The sequence below is a fragment of the Sardina pilchardus genome, chromosome 14 (assembly GCF_963854185.1).
Source record: "Sardina pilchardus chromosome 14, fSarPil1.1, whole genome shotgun sequence".
NCBI lineage: Eukaryota > Metazoa > Chordata > Actinopteri > Clupeiformes > Clupeidae > Sardina > Sardina pilchardus.
Window position 1 is genome coordinate 9,777,090 of NC_085007.1, and position 14,801 is coordinate 9,791,890.

Consider the following 14,801-nt stretch of genomic DNA (forward strand, 5'->3'; position numbering starts at 1 on the left):
CACACACACACATATATATATATATATAGAGAGAGAGAGAGAGAGAGAGATAGATAGATAGATAGATAGATAAATAGATGATTGATGATATCACTTCTGGGAGTATCTCCAGTATTCAAATGCTAAAAGCAGAAGAAAAGCATGGTAATAGTTTTGCTGTTAATACTCTGTAGGTTAGAATTACATTGCATAGATATTTATGTAGCTATACAGCAAGTGAAATGCTAGCAATTCTTTTTTATTGTAAATTGGAACATTGATCATGATAATCACATGATAATTATTCTGGCTATTCTTTTTTTCACATTTCTTTCTAAATTGTACAAGGCATGTATTATAACTCAAGGGGGTGTTCTAAGATGAGGAGAACGTCTGGAGACATACGTCCCACGCCACACAGCACATGGGGTTCTTGTCTCAGCCAGCGGTTCCGTCTACGAGGTTTACGCTACTCACTCTGCTTTAGGCCAGGCCAGCCAGGTGCTAAATCATCGTTTAAAACAAAAACAAAAACAAACAGAAATCTGCAGACAAAAGGGTTTTGTGTTTCTTCATTTAAGGTTTATTTTTTTCTCCAAAAACAAGTGGCCGATTTCAATTCAGTTGGAGGAAAATTGCAACGTGATTCAATAATAATCAACATGCAAGAATGGCAAAAGCAGCAATCATTGGATAACAAACGACTAAAATTACCTGTTACACTCACAACGTAGAATAAAGTGGCTTCAGTCACTAGTAGAAGGTCAGCACAGATAACACTGTAGAATGCAGATTAGTGTCTGACCCAGCTTATGTGCCACCTCTATTCCCCTTTCTCTACCCAGTGGAAATATCTTTCACATTAATGTTCGCCCACATTCACATTAATGTCCATTCTCTTTCAACACTAATGTTTGTTTTGTTCACATTCACATTAATGTTTGCACTACTCTGATGAACAACCAGTGTGAGTTTCAGCTGCTCTTGTTGAGTGACATGACATCATTTCAATGACACAAACTAGGCAAGACTGAGGAACTTTATCTTCTCTTTACAATATCCAAATGATTTCTTAATAGCTTTTTGAAACCAGCACAATTAAATCAGACCTTCTCACAGAGAAGAATTGTGTTTTACATTCATAAATAAATAATACCATTGCACTAAACACTTCACATTTTCAGCAATATGGCTATGTACAGGCTATCTTTTAAGGACGTTCATTAAGTACAGCTGGTCACTTGATCAGTGGGTCCGGCGCAGACCAAAGGCCCTTGAGAAAAAGATGCAAAAGTGCAGTAAATATGACAGACCCTTTCAGTGTCTCTGCAGATCGACTCGGTCCCTGGGAGCCGTTGTGCTAAAACGGGCATGCTGTTTCTGAGCTACGGGTGTGTGGAAATGCGTCGTTTCAACATGTGCTTCTCTGTCAGACTCTTTGTCTTTCTTGGAAATTCAGCGCTGGGCCACATGTGTTGAGGCCAGTGAGAAGTTGAGTCAGCAGTATCAGTTTGACAAATGCACTTCGGCTCCCACCCGCTCTGAATCTACAGCAGAGCCACCGATGATTCATTAACAGCCAAACAAACAAACAAACAAACAAACAAACTAATCACAGAACACTAGCGGAAACAAAAACAATAACACCAACAAATAATCTGACATGACATCAAACTTCATTGTGATTTGTCCTCTACCGCATTAATCAGGCCAATGTTCGTCAGTAAACCTCAATAGCTTAATACTTTACTGACTTTCAGCGATAGATAACAGATCTTTCAGCAGTCAGCCAGGAACCATTGTTTCAAATCCGACGTCTTTCTTGTGAGTTTGTGTTTCACTTCTGCAAGTCCAGATCTCCTCCGCTCGTGTTTGGCTCTTGATGTGGTTCCCTTTCCTGTGCAGTCTTTCTGGCGTAGTTTCCCACGGCAATTGTTTGCGTCCATCTCGCCACCGCAAAGTTCAAAGGTCGCCGTCAAACGCGTGGCTGCAGGCTCCTGGGCTTTGTTATACATTCAGGGTTTTCCCATGCTCAACGTCTGCACATTCTCAACGGCTTCCTCTCACTCTCAATCCTCTGCATACACGCGCGCCCACACACACACACACACAGACACACACATTCTCTCTCTCTCTCTCTCTCTCTTGCAACAGTAGATGTTACGTTTATGTTTGTTCATGAACCAAAAAGCGTAGCCCCCACTATCATCCGCCAACATCCTTCAGGAATCAGGACCCCTCCTCTCCCAAACACACACACACACACACACACAAACACGTGCGCATCTCATATACTCCTCTCCTGCAGATTGAGCGTCTCATCAGTAAAAGTCACCTGTAGGGGGGGCTGTTTGGGGCAGAAGGGCAGCTGTTCCGTCTGAGTGAGACCCACCCCCGTGCCCTGCGTCCTGCCGTTCTCTTGCCCCAGCCCCAGCCCGGGGCAGCTGAGCAAGCTGGTCTGCCCCCCCAGCAGCGCCCGCTCCACCGCGGGGGGGCTCGTGCCCCCCCCCGCCAGCGCCGCCCCGTCCGACGGGCACAGGTACGTCTGCGAGGTGCTGACCACGTCGCGGAGCTCCCTGGACACCAGCGAGGGCGAGTCGCGCGACACCACCGAGGACGTGGGCGCCCCGCTGGCGCAGCGCGAGTCCTGCGGGCGCCCGTTGCCGTGGTGGTAGTGCCCGTGGTGGTGCCCGTTGCCGCGGCGACCGATGCGGCAGAACAGGCACTTGATCTTGTCCAGCAGCTTCAGCAGGACCGTCTTGCTGAGGAGGATGTAGATCCAGGGGTCCAGGATGGGGTTGACCGAGGCGATGCGGATGGCCTCCAGGTCGGGGTACTTGCGTTCCGCCGGGGGCGGCCGGTTCAGCTGGTTGTCGAACACACGCACCTGCGGGAGACGGAAGGCAGAGGGGGAGAGTCAGTGCGGTCACTAAGCATTGTGAATCTAATCTGACGTCACAGGGCCAGCGAGGAAAAAATGAGGACACTGGTGTTTATTCAACACCAGAATAACAGGTGTCTTTTGAGAGGGGGTCAGCAAACACCCATTACCTCAGACACACAAATACTTTCTGTCCTCTCTCTCTTCTCTCTCTCTCTCTCTCTCTCTCTATCTCTCTCTCTCCCTCTCTCCCTCTCTTTTTACACAGACAAACACACACACACACACACACAGTCTGCTAGCTAGAGTGAGGACACAGGCATTGAACAGAAGCCAGTTTAAACAGGACCCCGCCTTGTGAGCGACATCAATCACTGTCCAACATCGCTAGAGCGTTTCTGACGGCCTCTGCGCAATCTCACGATACTCTACTGCTCAAAACAGCATCAGGTCACGGCTTGCCCATCTGGGTTCACATTTTCCAAAACCAAATGTGAACTGAAAAAATCCCCCTTCTGTCAGAGCCTGGACCAGGTCTGAACTATTACAAATGAACCAAATTTTGGTCATGCTGTGGTGGTTCATGTACAGTAAGAGATTTTGAATTGACCTTGGCGATGATTTTCACTGAAAAAGTGGTCAAAGATGCAAAATTGCCTCTTTGCTTTTGTGTGGTTTAGAACACAAGACAATTCTTGGGTACCCTATCTATTCACTTAATCTATTGAGGTCATATGCATGCACTCACTTGCACACAATATTTCCTTCTTCAAGTGAAAGATTTTGGTAGTAGGCCTACCCACATATACATAACATGTAACATCTCCTTGAAAAATTGGCTTGTTCTTCTATGTCTTTTATCAAAGTGTCAGAAGACTGAAGGATCAGAAGGATGACTAACTCTTACATTTTCACAGGGAATGTTTTTTTTGTTGTTGTTACATTAGTCATCTAGATAAAGCGAGGACTTTCTTCGGTCGTTGTGCCTTATCTCCCTCAATATTAAACCGGTTTACCCTGCAGCTGAAATGACTTGTCTCCACTTGCATCATTGTTTTAATGTTTTAATTTTAGTGTAGGCTACCTATTTATTCTTTTTTTTAATTTATTTTTTACTGCTGATGTTATCTCGCATAAACTACACCCTTAAAAGAGGTTATTGGGGTGCTATAGAATCATGCAGACTTTAAGGTACCCTTAGGAGTTCCTTTTTTATTTTTGGTTACATATAGCACCTTTTTTCTAAGGGTGTATATGCCGTATCTTCACATTGTTATTAGACATAAATGATTACAACTCACGGGAAGCTTTAATCAGGAAGGTCGCTGCCCATTCGTTTTGTATTTGTGCTTGTACGGTATTTTCACACACTGTTCAAAAGTTTTTGAGACGCATGATGCGTGATTTCGATGCCACATGATTCCAATGATGCATGCTTTCAGATCAATATTTTCATTTTGAAAACGTATAGAATAAAACATAAAGATGAAATATCTAATTAAAGTTGGACTGCCTTTAAACAGTCAGAAACCTGTTTTTTGTTTCTCTGACGTGTAGTCCTAAAACTTATCTCGCCAATGACACGAGTAAACCACTTTTAGCGCTGTTTAATTTAAATTACATAATTTGTAAGCAAACACTTTCTTCGTAGGCTATACAACTTCGCACGTGCGTTTCACCATGAATTTCAAGTTGTCATTTTATAAATATAAATGTAAATTGAACTCAACTTACAAACTCCGACCAGACGTTATATAACCTTTAATGTGTTCATTTAGCATTCGCCTACCTACCTGCTGATACACGTTCTAGCCTACAACATTTCAAAATGGATTGCGCAACAGACAATGGCTGTTTTTTTTTTCAAAAAGTTTTTTTCAGACGTTAAGTAAAAAAAAAGAATGCTTACCACCAAAGGTATGGAACAAATGAGGACAACTATGGACGTCGCGATGAGCAGGACTACCATCTGCATCTCAACTCCTGCCAGCCGCCCGATACTTCGTCTCCGCCGGAGCTCCGCGATGCGCCCATGGTCGGTACCAAGAGAAGTCCTCCGCACAAAGCGCCTGTGCATCATAATCAGCGCCCCGCACACCAGAAAGTTGCAGATCACCGTAGCCAGAATGAGAAACGAGCTGAAGCCGGCGTACATGTAGTTGAAGGCGGCGTGCGTAACGTTTTCGGTCTGCCAGTCGATAAAACACCAGGTCCTGGAGTCCTGGAGTTTGATCTGCCCGAGCCCCATGGTCGGGAGCGCACAAAACAGAATGTTGGACAAGTAGATGCCCAGCAGCGTGAGGGCGGCTAGTCGCTGGTCCACGTAGTGACTGTAGAAGTACGCGTGGTTGATGGCAAGATACCTCTCTATGGACATGGCACAGATGATTCCCAACCCGGCCAGGGAGAAGAAGAGCAGAATGAAACCCGAGTACTGGCACAGCGGGCCAGCGCTGTCTCCACCTGGCCACTTTCCCTTCATATATGTCGCGATAGTCACGGGGCTCGCCAGAAGAGTGCCGAGCAGGTCGGTGACAGCGAGCCCACACACCAGAGTGTAAAAGGTCGTCTCTTTCTTCTCCTTTCTAGACTTGCGAAGCACCACAATGGCGATGACATTACCAACCACGCCAAATATGAACATGATGATCGGGATGGTTGGAACTCTTGGTACTGCGGTCCCGTTGGTGACTTCCGAGGTAGTATTTTCTAGACTCATTGTTATTTTTCTATGGAGTAATAAAACAAATGTTTCAAGTGCGTCCTTGAGAGTTTACGCACGTTTCAAACTGCATTTCTGTAGATATTTCACTGTAGGTCTGCATGGAATTTCTTTTCACATTTCTTGCCCGTGATATCAAAGTGCCATGTTGTGTTTAGTTCCATGGTCATTCCTCGGCAAGTGAACAGAGGCAGGTTGAAACTTCTCGCATGCTTTGTCGTCGGCGTTTCCGCACTTTCCTGTGTCGGCGCTGCTCACAGCCATGCACTCGCACACTCTGAGCTGTCACTTAAAGTTTCACAAGAGAACCCCAGTCCTGAACTCCGCCTCCGTAGCTGCGTAAAGCCAGTGACATACCACTAGCACGGTCTATATAAACGGTCTCCGATCCCCTCATGTGCGCTGCGCAAACGCTACGCAGATGATAACGACAAAGCTGTCTTTGCCATATGTCAGGGTTGTGCAAGCAACTGCACATCAAACCCCTCGTTTGTATTTCAAGGTGCTCAGAAAATAGACTTAAAAAGAAGTTCCTTGTTATTATTGTAAAATACTTAATCCCGTATATATTAAAGCACAGCACAGGGAGGATAACACAATGTAACACACATGTTCAAAGGTAAAATAAATAGGATTTAAGATTTTTTTTTTTTTTTTTTTTAAAGTTTGAAGTTTCCTTTTGGGGAGGAGACTAGAGACCAAAAACAGAGTGTGAGAGTTTTGAGACTCAAACCTGCTCTCTCTTGAAACAGGATGGCAGCAATGAATCACACTTAAACCTTTCAGTCACTTCACACTTCACCATGTTTTCAGGCATTCATCATAGTTAAAATAGGGAACAGAAAAGTGATGAATAGCCTAATTAACCTGGCTGTGGTATTGTCATGGAGAGAGAGAGGGAGAGAGAGAGAGAGAGAGAGAGAGAGAGAGAGAGAGAGAGAGAGAGAGTGGAGGGTGTTTTGCCATGAGAAAAACATGAAAGATAAAACATCTGGATATCGTCTTCCTAATCATGGGCTACCTCATCAGAGACAGTGATATCTGCGTTTGTCCAAAATGCCGTATTCCCAACTGTCTCCTTTTCCAGGCTCAATTGCAGAGGAGGGGTGACTCACTGGTCAGACACTCTTGAATAAATGCTTTAAAATGAGCTTGGCTTGGACCATGTGCCTCGGTAATCACTTAGGAAAACTGCTAAAGCCACTCGATACTATAAAATAACAAGCATCAATTAGCACCCGCTTTTTAATATTGAGGGCAGTGTGCTTGAAATGTGTTGTTTTGTCCGAAAGTGATGACCATGTGAAATCCGTCCCTTGGCAGCGGCACGCTTCAGAACTCTTTTGCGTCGGATGTGGTCTGGTTCTAATACAGTTCCAAACAGAGGTTCAGCAGAACCAGCAGTTCTGTGGCTTTGCTTTGACTGATGTTTGACAGATTTTGCCTCTACAGAAACAGGTATAGACTGAATGTTCTCAGTCAGCGTTAATCTGTGGTGAGGAGCCCCCCCCATACACACACACACACACATTCCTCCTTAAAGAATACAGGCTGCAGTGGTAACATCCATATCTCTGAATATGGCTTGACGCTCAAAATATACATATTTCTTTTGAATGTGCTTGAATTGGCCGAGTGGTGACGTCTTGCAATGCAAAGCTGATGAGAAATCCACACACAGTTTCTCTCTCTCTTGCTCTTTGTAAAATGTATTTTTTTCCATTATAAATGTCCTCTCTCTCAATCTCTTGTCCTCCGTCTTTGGCCTTCTCTCTGTCTCCCCCTTCCTTTCTTTCTTCCTCTCTCTCTCGCTGTCTTTCTCTCTCACACACACACACACACACACACACACACACAGACTCACGCATCCTCATAAGGATGGCAAAAAGATTCCCAAAGGGACCCAGTGTCCATGGTGTGGTCATCCATCCTCTCCAACTAACTCAGTCCGGCACAGACGGGCTTCCGTGGCTAATTCATGTGTGTGTGTGTGTGTGTGTGTGTGTGTGTGTGTGTGTGTATGTGTGTGTGTGTGTGTGTGTGTGTGTGTGTGTGTGTGTGTGTGTGTGTGTGTGTGTGTGTGTGTGTGTGTGTGTGTGTATGTGTGTATGTGTATGTGTGTATACAGTACGCTCCAGTGTACCAGCTCAGCGCACTAACACCTGAACTGGTCCATTGCACATTAATAAGGGGCTTATTTCAAACTAACTATGATCCTCAATGTGTTGTTAACCATTACAGCTTTCATGTGGATCCCCCTCCCCCAGGCCCCATGTGGTAGCAGTTTGGAGTGCTGTCCTATATCTTATCTTCAGTAAATACCTTTGTACCTTTGCGAGCAATACGTTATTTGTTGCCTGCCTTGGAAGGTTTTAGAAGTCCATCTTGACTAATAGGTGTCACAAGTTCAGTCACTTGACTCAGAGCGCCAAACTTATAATTTTCCATCCTCAGCTTTGTTCAGTTTCTCTTCCTGTCAGCAAGTCGATGTCTGACATGCTCGGACTGTATGCTGAGAGGCGTTTGGTGTTCATCGTTCACGCATCTGTCGCACAATCCCTCTCCTTGCTGTTGTCACAGGGCTAGAACCACAATTCTCCAAAGGCGCCTGTGGCGTAGCTAAGCGCGGCCTTGTGGTTATTTTGTTGTCGAGTGAAGTCTGTTTGTGGTGAGAGAGTTGATAAACAGTGTGTACTGCCGGATGTACATGACGGAGTGCTGACAACAGAGCATGAGAAACTGTGTGCACATCTGATGTGCTTCTCAAGCTATTTGTGTGTGTGTGTGTGTGCATACATTGAATATAGGACCTGAAAGTATGTTCGAGAGTGTTAGTGTGTGTGTGTGTGTGTGTGTGTGTGTGTGTGTTTGTGTACGTGCGTGTATGCACACTGAATATAGGACCTGAAAGTGGGTCTGTGTGTGTTTTGGTATCACGCAGCACTTCCTCTTTGAGACATGCTCACGGTGCAGGCTGAGAGAGCAACGGAGAGGTTAACATGTGAAAGGTCACGGCTGACAGAGAACACTGCTAGCTGCTGCAGCATGGAGCATGCTTGTTAGTTTGAAATGATTCAAAGCAACATACATAGGCAGACTTTTTGCACACCTCTTTTGTCATGCAGGCTGATGAAGGTCTAAGACCAGAACATTGTGTCCTCTAATTTAAAATAATTGCTTGTGGAATGGTTAGTGTGCTGGACTCTTTCTAAGTTCCTTGTTTAAAATTATTGAAATCACTTCCTGGATTCAGTCAGAATGTGCTTTTTAGTGATTTAAGTGATTGCTAGCCAATATGAGGGGAAGAGACCAAACATAATTGGCTGTCACAATGTCACATGACATGAGGCATCCCTGCATGATAAACTATGACTAAATTCCAGTCTCTCACCTAATGCACTCACACAATTGGGTGAGCCTTCCCACAAACTCTGTGAGGGCTTCGGGCTGTCCCACTGCAAAAACAAAGTGTTTGATGGCTCTCTGTGTCATTTCTGTAAGTCCAACACTTCGCTCAAGGGAATTACCTACAGTTCATACCGTTGTGACGTACAACACAGGGGTTACCCAACAGGAGACTGGATGCTTGAAACAGAAACAGAAGCGCGTAACACGTTTTTGGCACGCAACACGTCTTTTGCGTTGCCGATTTAATGATAGGGCAACAGGTTCCTGTTATTAGTGTCATGAAGCCTTACACCCTCGCAAACTTGATCACTTACGACGGATGCCACTTAAGGGTGTGAGGGTTCTGGGCTTATAGACCTTAGAGATGACTTTGGGATTTAGTATAGCCTTTGCCGATCCCCGTCTGCTCCTACTCGTCGCTCTGTCCAGAGGCAGGGATTGATCATGCCAACACTTTCTTCCTGGCAGCTATTTGGTCATCTCTTTTGGTTAGTGTTCCCTTTTCCTACCTGTGAATGGACAGCTGCTCACATTCCCGGGTTCCGTTTTTTTTTTAGAAATAGTTTCTGTTTTTTTTTTTTTTTTTAACCAGAAACTGCGACCCATCCAGAGCGGTTCCTACTTTTGGGTCACAACCCACCAGTTACACGGGTTGAGAGTAGACAAGTGGTGGAAATTGTTTTTTTTTATTATTTGTTTTTAATAGGAACCAATAAGGCGCTGGTAGCGTAATGGCAAAGGAACTGGGCTAGCGTGCAGTAGCCTGAAAACTTGTAGAATCAAGTACTGAGTCCATAGCCTGGCTAAGCTCAATCTTTTGAGATTGAACATTAGTCTGGGGAGTCTGCGCTGTATTTCTACTGCGCAAGAGGCATGATCAATTGGTATAATTCAAACGACTCTGTACGACTCTGTACCAATCAGACCAACGATCTGTGTGCGCCTGGAGGATAAGACAGTGGACAGGAAGCAGGAGAGATAAATGTGCAGGTTTCCAGCGAAATCCAATCGCCAGCATATCGGGCTGGGTTTACCCAGCCTATTGAATCCATTCATGACAAAAATGTGTGTGGACCGGCCTGTGACCTGTTCTCTTTGGTGAGTGCGGAGCCTTGGCTTCATTGAGAGGTGGTGTAATTAGTAACGTAATGACCTACAGTAGGTTAAATGCCAAACCCATTGCCAGGCTACGCGAGCAAACATCCCATAATTAATACATCTTAGAGGCAAATAGAGTGACCTGCTTGCCTCAGTGCATTGTAAAAAAACCCAGATAGTCTTTAGTTAGGGTTTTGAAAAGCTGAGCAAACACGTGGTCACGTGTTGTTTACAGAGGCTGAAAGTTCATGAGTATCGGCTTCGCCAGAGAAGTGATAACTCGTTGCTGGGTAGGTCAGGGGTGGAGAGATCAGTATATACGACACGTCTCCCATCTCTAAGCCGGTGAATATCACAATCCGTCTTCTCTTCTTGTCTGCCGCAACTGCATGGAGGAGTTCCTCCATTTTTTTCGTATCTCCTTTAATCAGAGAACAGAGAGAAAATGGACTCATTCACTCTCCACCACACCCAACTTTCTGTCAAAAGTAACTGATTGATACGAGCTCTTGCACGGACAAGATCTGAATTACTGGAGCTATAAAGGCTTCCTTCGAATTTCCATGGAAATCCCTGTAGAGAGAACCTGACCCTTATGATATCTATCTTCCTGAAAATCTCTCCACTGAAATCCCAATAGATGCAAGGAGCATTAGTTGAGCGAAAGTGATATGTGGTTTGCTATGAATATCTCCAGCTAAATCACGAGCGCAAAGATGCTCATTTCCTGTTCCACGATTGTTTGTTTGATTGTTTGTTTGTTTGTTTTTCCCAATTATGCTGAAATTTAAAACACTCCTCCCTGCATTGGAATAACTGCCACGTGCTTCTTGGCATTCCTGAATTTCAACATGGGAACAGATCATTTTCCTCGGATATACGCTACCGGTCAAAAGTTTGAGAAATTTCCATTTCACTCCAGTATAGACAGAATACCAGCTGAGATAAATTGCATTGTTTCATGTTTTCAATCAGGGCAGCAGGTTTCAGATTACATTATGTGCTTGCATAATTGCAAAAGGGTTCTTGACTGTTGTAGAAAGAAATGGCTGATCTTTAATGCAATATACATTGCCCATTATCAGCAGCCATTCATCTGATGTCCAAAAGGCACATTCTGTTCACTAATCTGATATCGTTTTAAAAGGCTAACTGAGAAAACATTGGAGAACCCTTTGCAATTATGTAAGCACAAAATGTAATCTGAAAACTGCTGCTCTGATTAAAAAAACCCCAATACATTTGATCTCAGCTGGTATTTGATCTATAATGGAGTGGAATGGAAATGTCTAAGTGACCCCAAACTCTTGACTGGTAGCGTATGTAGGGACTTCTCTGCTATTGAAGACACATTTGAGAGAGTTGCTTAAAGGGACACTTCACCGTTTAGCATTAAGCTTTGTATCTTTAGAAAACCAGTCATGTTTTTGAATGGTCGTGCATCATTCCCTCTGTTTGCCTTGAGATGGGAGAAATACGGATTTCATCATTGGTTTCATTGAAATCCATATTTCTACCATCTCAAGGTGAAGCCAAAAGTTGTATTGCCAGACTCACAGAATGGCTGGATGAGCGGAAAAAAGGTAAATATCAATTGTTTTGCTCGAGGGGAGGTGGAAAATGAATTTCCAAAAATGGCGGAATATCCTAGCCTGATAAACCAGCCTAAATGGATTGGATGTCTAATTTAGTCTGGCCTCGATGAATGGATACAACGGAACATTGTTGATGAGCACAACCCGTTGTCTTTCAAACCGTGTCTGTGCCTATAGGCCAACGCTCCCTCAAAACCCCGCCCCAGAGCCCTCTGCCTCGCCCGCGTTGATTCAAAACACATCTCTGCGTTGTGATTGGTTTAGTTGCCATCTGCCAGATTCAGGGCAGTGTTTTCAAAATGTACAGTGGTCCGAGGCCAGACCCAAATGCAGGCAAAACATTTTGCCGTCCAGCAGTTGGCGCTGGTTTTCCAGGCTAGGAATATCCCTTTAAAGGTGCTCAAAGCGTCACATACAGCAAACATCACCTCACCGTCGGCTAGCTGTCTGTGCCCTGAATACACTGTAAAAAAAACGTGGTCTCTGTGGACAGCCCAGGCTCCAAAAACGGCAACAAAACGAACCTGGGTCATAAAAACACAACAAATTGTTCCAGCAAATCATCGATGACATGCGCGTTTAGGAGAGTTTCAGTTGCACGGGAGAGAGGGGAGGGGAGGCGAGGGGGGGGGGGGAGTAGAGAGCTAGCCCTCTGTTTGAACATCAACAGAAGTGACATTACCCAGCATCGCTTAGAGTTAGAGCTTGATGTGGATATTGGTATGTCACAGAGGTCAACAGGGATAGTATGATAGTCTCTGTGTGATGTGATTTGGTACAGGGAGGTAGGAAGCCTTGAGGCATTTATTTTTTATCTTTAAAGGCAGGGAAACTTCTCTGTCTATGTGTGTGTGTGTGTGTGTCTGTCTGTCTGTATGTTAGTGTGTGTGTTTGGTTGTACTGTACTGTATGTGTGCACTGTTATGCTTACATACACTGTCTGTGTGTTTACATATACACACACACATGCATACCGTCTTTCTTTGATCTCTCTCTCACGCACGCATTTTCACTTACAAACACACTCACACACACACACACACACACACACACACACACACACACACACACACACTAACACGCCCACACACGTGGTTGGGGTAAGGATGGTCAGATTCTTGGAAAACAACGATGAGCAAGGCAGAGGAAGGAAGGCAGGGCGTGATTGGGAAAATCACTGTATGTGTGTGTGTGTGTGTGTGAGAGAGAGAGAGGGAGTGATTGGAGGAAAATCGTATGTGTGTGTCTGTGTGTGTGTTTCTGTGTGTATGCATATGTATATGGCTATATTAATATCCCGCGGGTGTACTTATTTGATTGTGTGCATAGTTCTGCAGGGTCTGGTTCCTGCTCCTCCTGCTTGCGTCCTCACACCGGCCTTTGGGGGTGCGTCACTTGGAGGATGAGTCCTTTTGCGTGTATGTATATGTGTGACAGTACGAACATCTTTGTGTGTGTGTGTGTGTGTGTGTATGAGTGTTAATAGGTCTGTGTGATATGTCTATAATTGTTTGTTTACGGTGTGTGTGTGTGTGTGTGTGTGTGTATGTGTATGTGTGTGAGTGTTCCATATCAGTCCACTGTCACTGTACTTGTGCTCAAACACACCTTCCCTGCTCTGACCATACATAGCCTGAGAGAGAGAGAGAGAGAGAGAGAGAGAGAGAGAGAGAGAGAGAGAGAGAGAATTATTTCCACTATTGTTCACATGTTTATACCTCCATTGCTGGGACCACATTTGTGATTCTACTGTGTTATTTGTAACACTAGCTTTGCCATTACTGTACTGTGCTGAGAGAGAGAGAGAGAGAGAGAGAGAGAGAGAGAGAGAGAGAGAGAGAGAGAGAGAGAGAGAGAGGGAGAGAGAAATGCAACTGATTCCATCTCTTTACAGTGTGTCAGGCAAATTAATTGATACACCGACACACTGAGACTGTGCAATGCAAATAATTGCCCTCTAAACAGAAGAAAGTTATTACAAGTCTAAGCATACTTGGCTGCCAGTGCATCGGGCCAATCTCTCTTGATAAGATGTTAACACAATGACATGATGATAACATGATAAGGCAGATAAGTCATAAACAGATGAGTCAAAACGATCTCACAAGAAAATGTGATAAGTCTCTTTATACTATAAACAATGGCAGCACAATATATAACATTAGTAAGACATGGTTAGATAAGCAGTTTGTCCTCTTCATTCACACTCAGACACAACCACAACCCTTCCACTCTCTCTGACAAATTGGGGCTACGTTCACACATTCACAGATATTTTGATAAACAAATATTTCCTTCCCTCCGTTTTCAAAAATAACATTGTGCACACTGCTTGACCGCGTATGCCGTCAAGCACATGCCAAACCTGTCGGTATAGTGTAACAAGATGCTCGAGCCCACGTTAGCCAATTAGAATCCCGAAAATAGCAACAATATCAACAAATCACTTCCTCTGTTTCATTTCAACCTAAACTGCATTTGCAAATGCAAAAAAACAAAAACAAAAAGGGTTTGCACCAACATTTTGAGACTGCTACTGTGAATGCATCCATCGCCCTAGTCAAATGAAAACGTAAATATTGGTCGCAATTTTTGCGCAGATGCTAGTACTGCCACATACTGTGACGTTGGCTGCCTAGAAAGGCACGTTTGGCCTGTTGATTGCCTAACTCGCGAAATCGCTGTTTCGTGTGTAAAGGAAAAGGCACAAACGAAGGGAAAAGTCTCTGTTTTTCAAGATACCCGTGTTTGTGTGAACAGGGCCTAAGACCGCTTCAGTCAGTGCAACACCTTCATTTGCACCCTGCTATTGACTCACAAATATTCATGCTCAAATAATGAACTCCATTAGAATTGGCACATGAGTGTAGGTGGGTGGGGGGGGGGGGCTGTTTAAATATTTATAACAAACACCAGTTGACCTTTGTATGCTTGGGTGGGCATGAAGGTCAGCCTGAGGGAGAGCTACTCATGTGGGAAGACTTACAAATCAAACGGGCCTGTCCACCCACTCAGCCTTTGGCTCATGAGGCACCTTACTGTGGCCATGCAGTCATAGCGAATGAGTGGGTGAGATCATTGCCTCTCTCAGTCCTGTCATGGCCTGGCTTGAGGAGAT

The 14,801-nt window shown here is 44.5% G+C and overlaps 1 protein-coding gene across 1 annotated transcript; it reads right to left on the reverse strand.

The window, feature by feature from the left end:
* Positions 1-545: 545 nt before the first annotated feature.
* On the reverse strand, positions 546-5,845 carry ptger4b (prostaglandin E receptor 4 (subtype EP4) b). The gene is made up of 2 exons (XM_062554469.1): positions 4,770-5,845; positions 546-2,866 (listed from the first exon to the last, which is right to left on the reverse strand). The coding sequence occupies exons 1-2, from the start codon at positions 5,577-5,579 to the stop codon at positions 2,267-2,269; spliced, it is 1,410 nt and encodes a 469-aa protein (XP_062410453.1). The 5' UTR covers positions 5,580-5,845; the 3' UTR covers positions 546-2,266.
* Positions 5,846-14,801: the final 8,956 nt, after the last annotated feature.

What these genes read in the sequence shown, in the direction of transcription:
- ptger4b (XM_062554469.1), bottom strand. Translation starts at nt 5,579, where the DNA reads ATGAGTCTAGAAAATACTACCTCGGAAGTCACCAACGGGACCGCAGTA. An exon ending in TTTGTTCCATACCTTTGGTG is followed by an intron (nt 2,867 to 4,769) that starts GTAAGCATTCTT and finishes CGTCTCCCGCAG; the next exon opens with GTGCGTGTGTTCGACAACCA.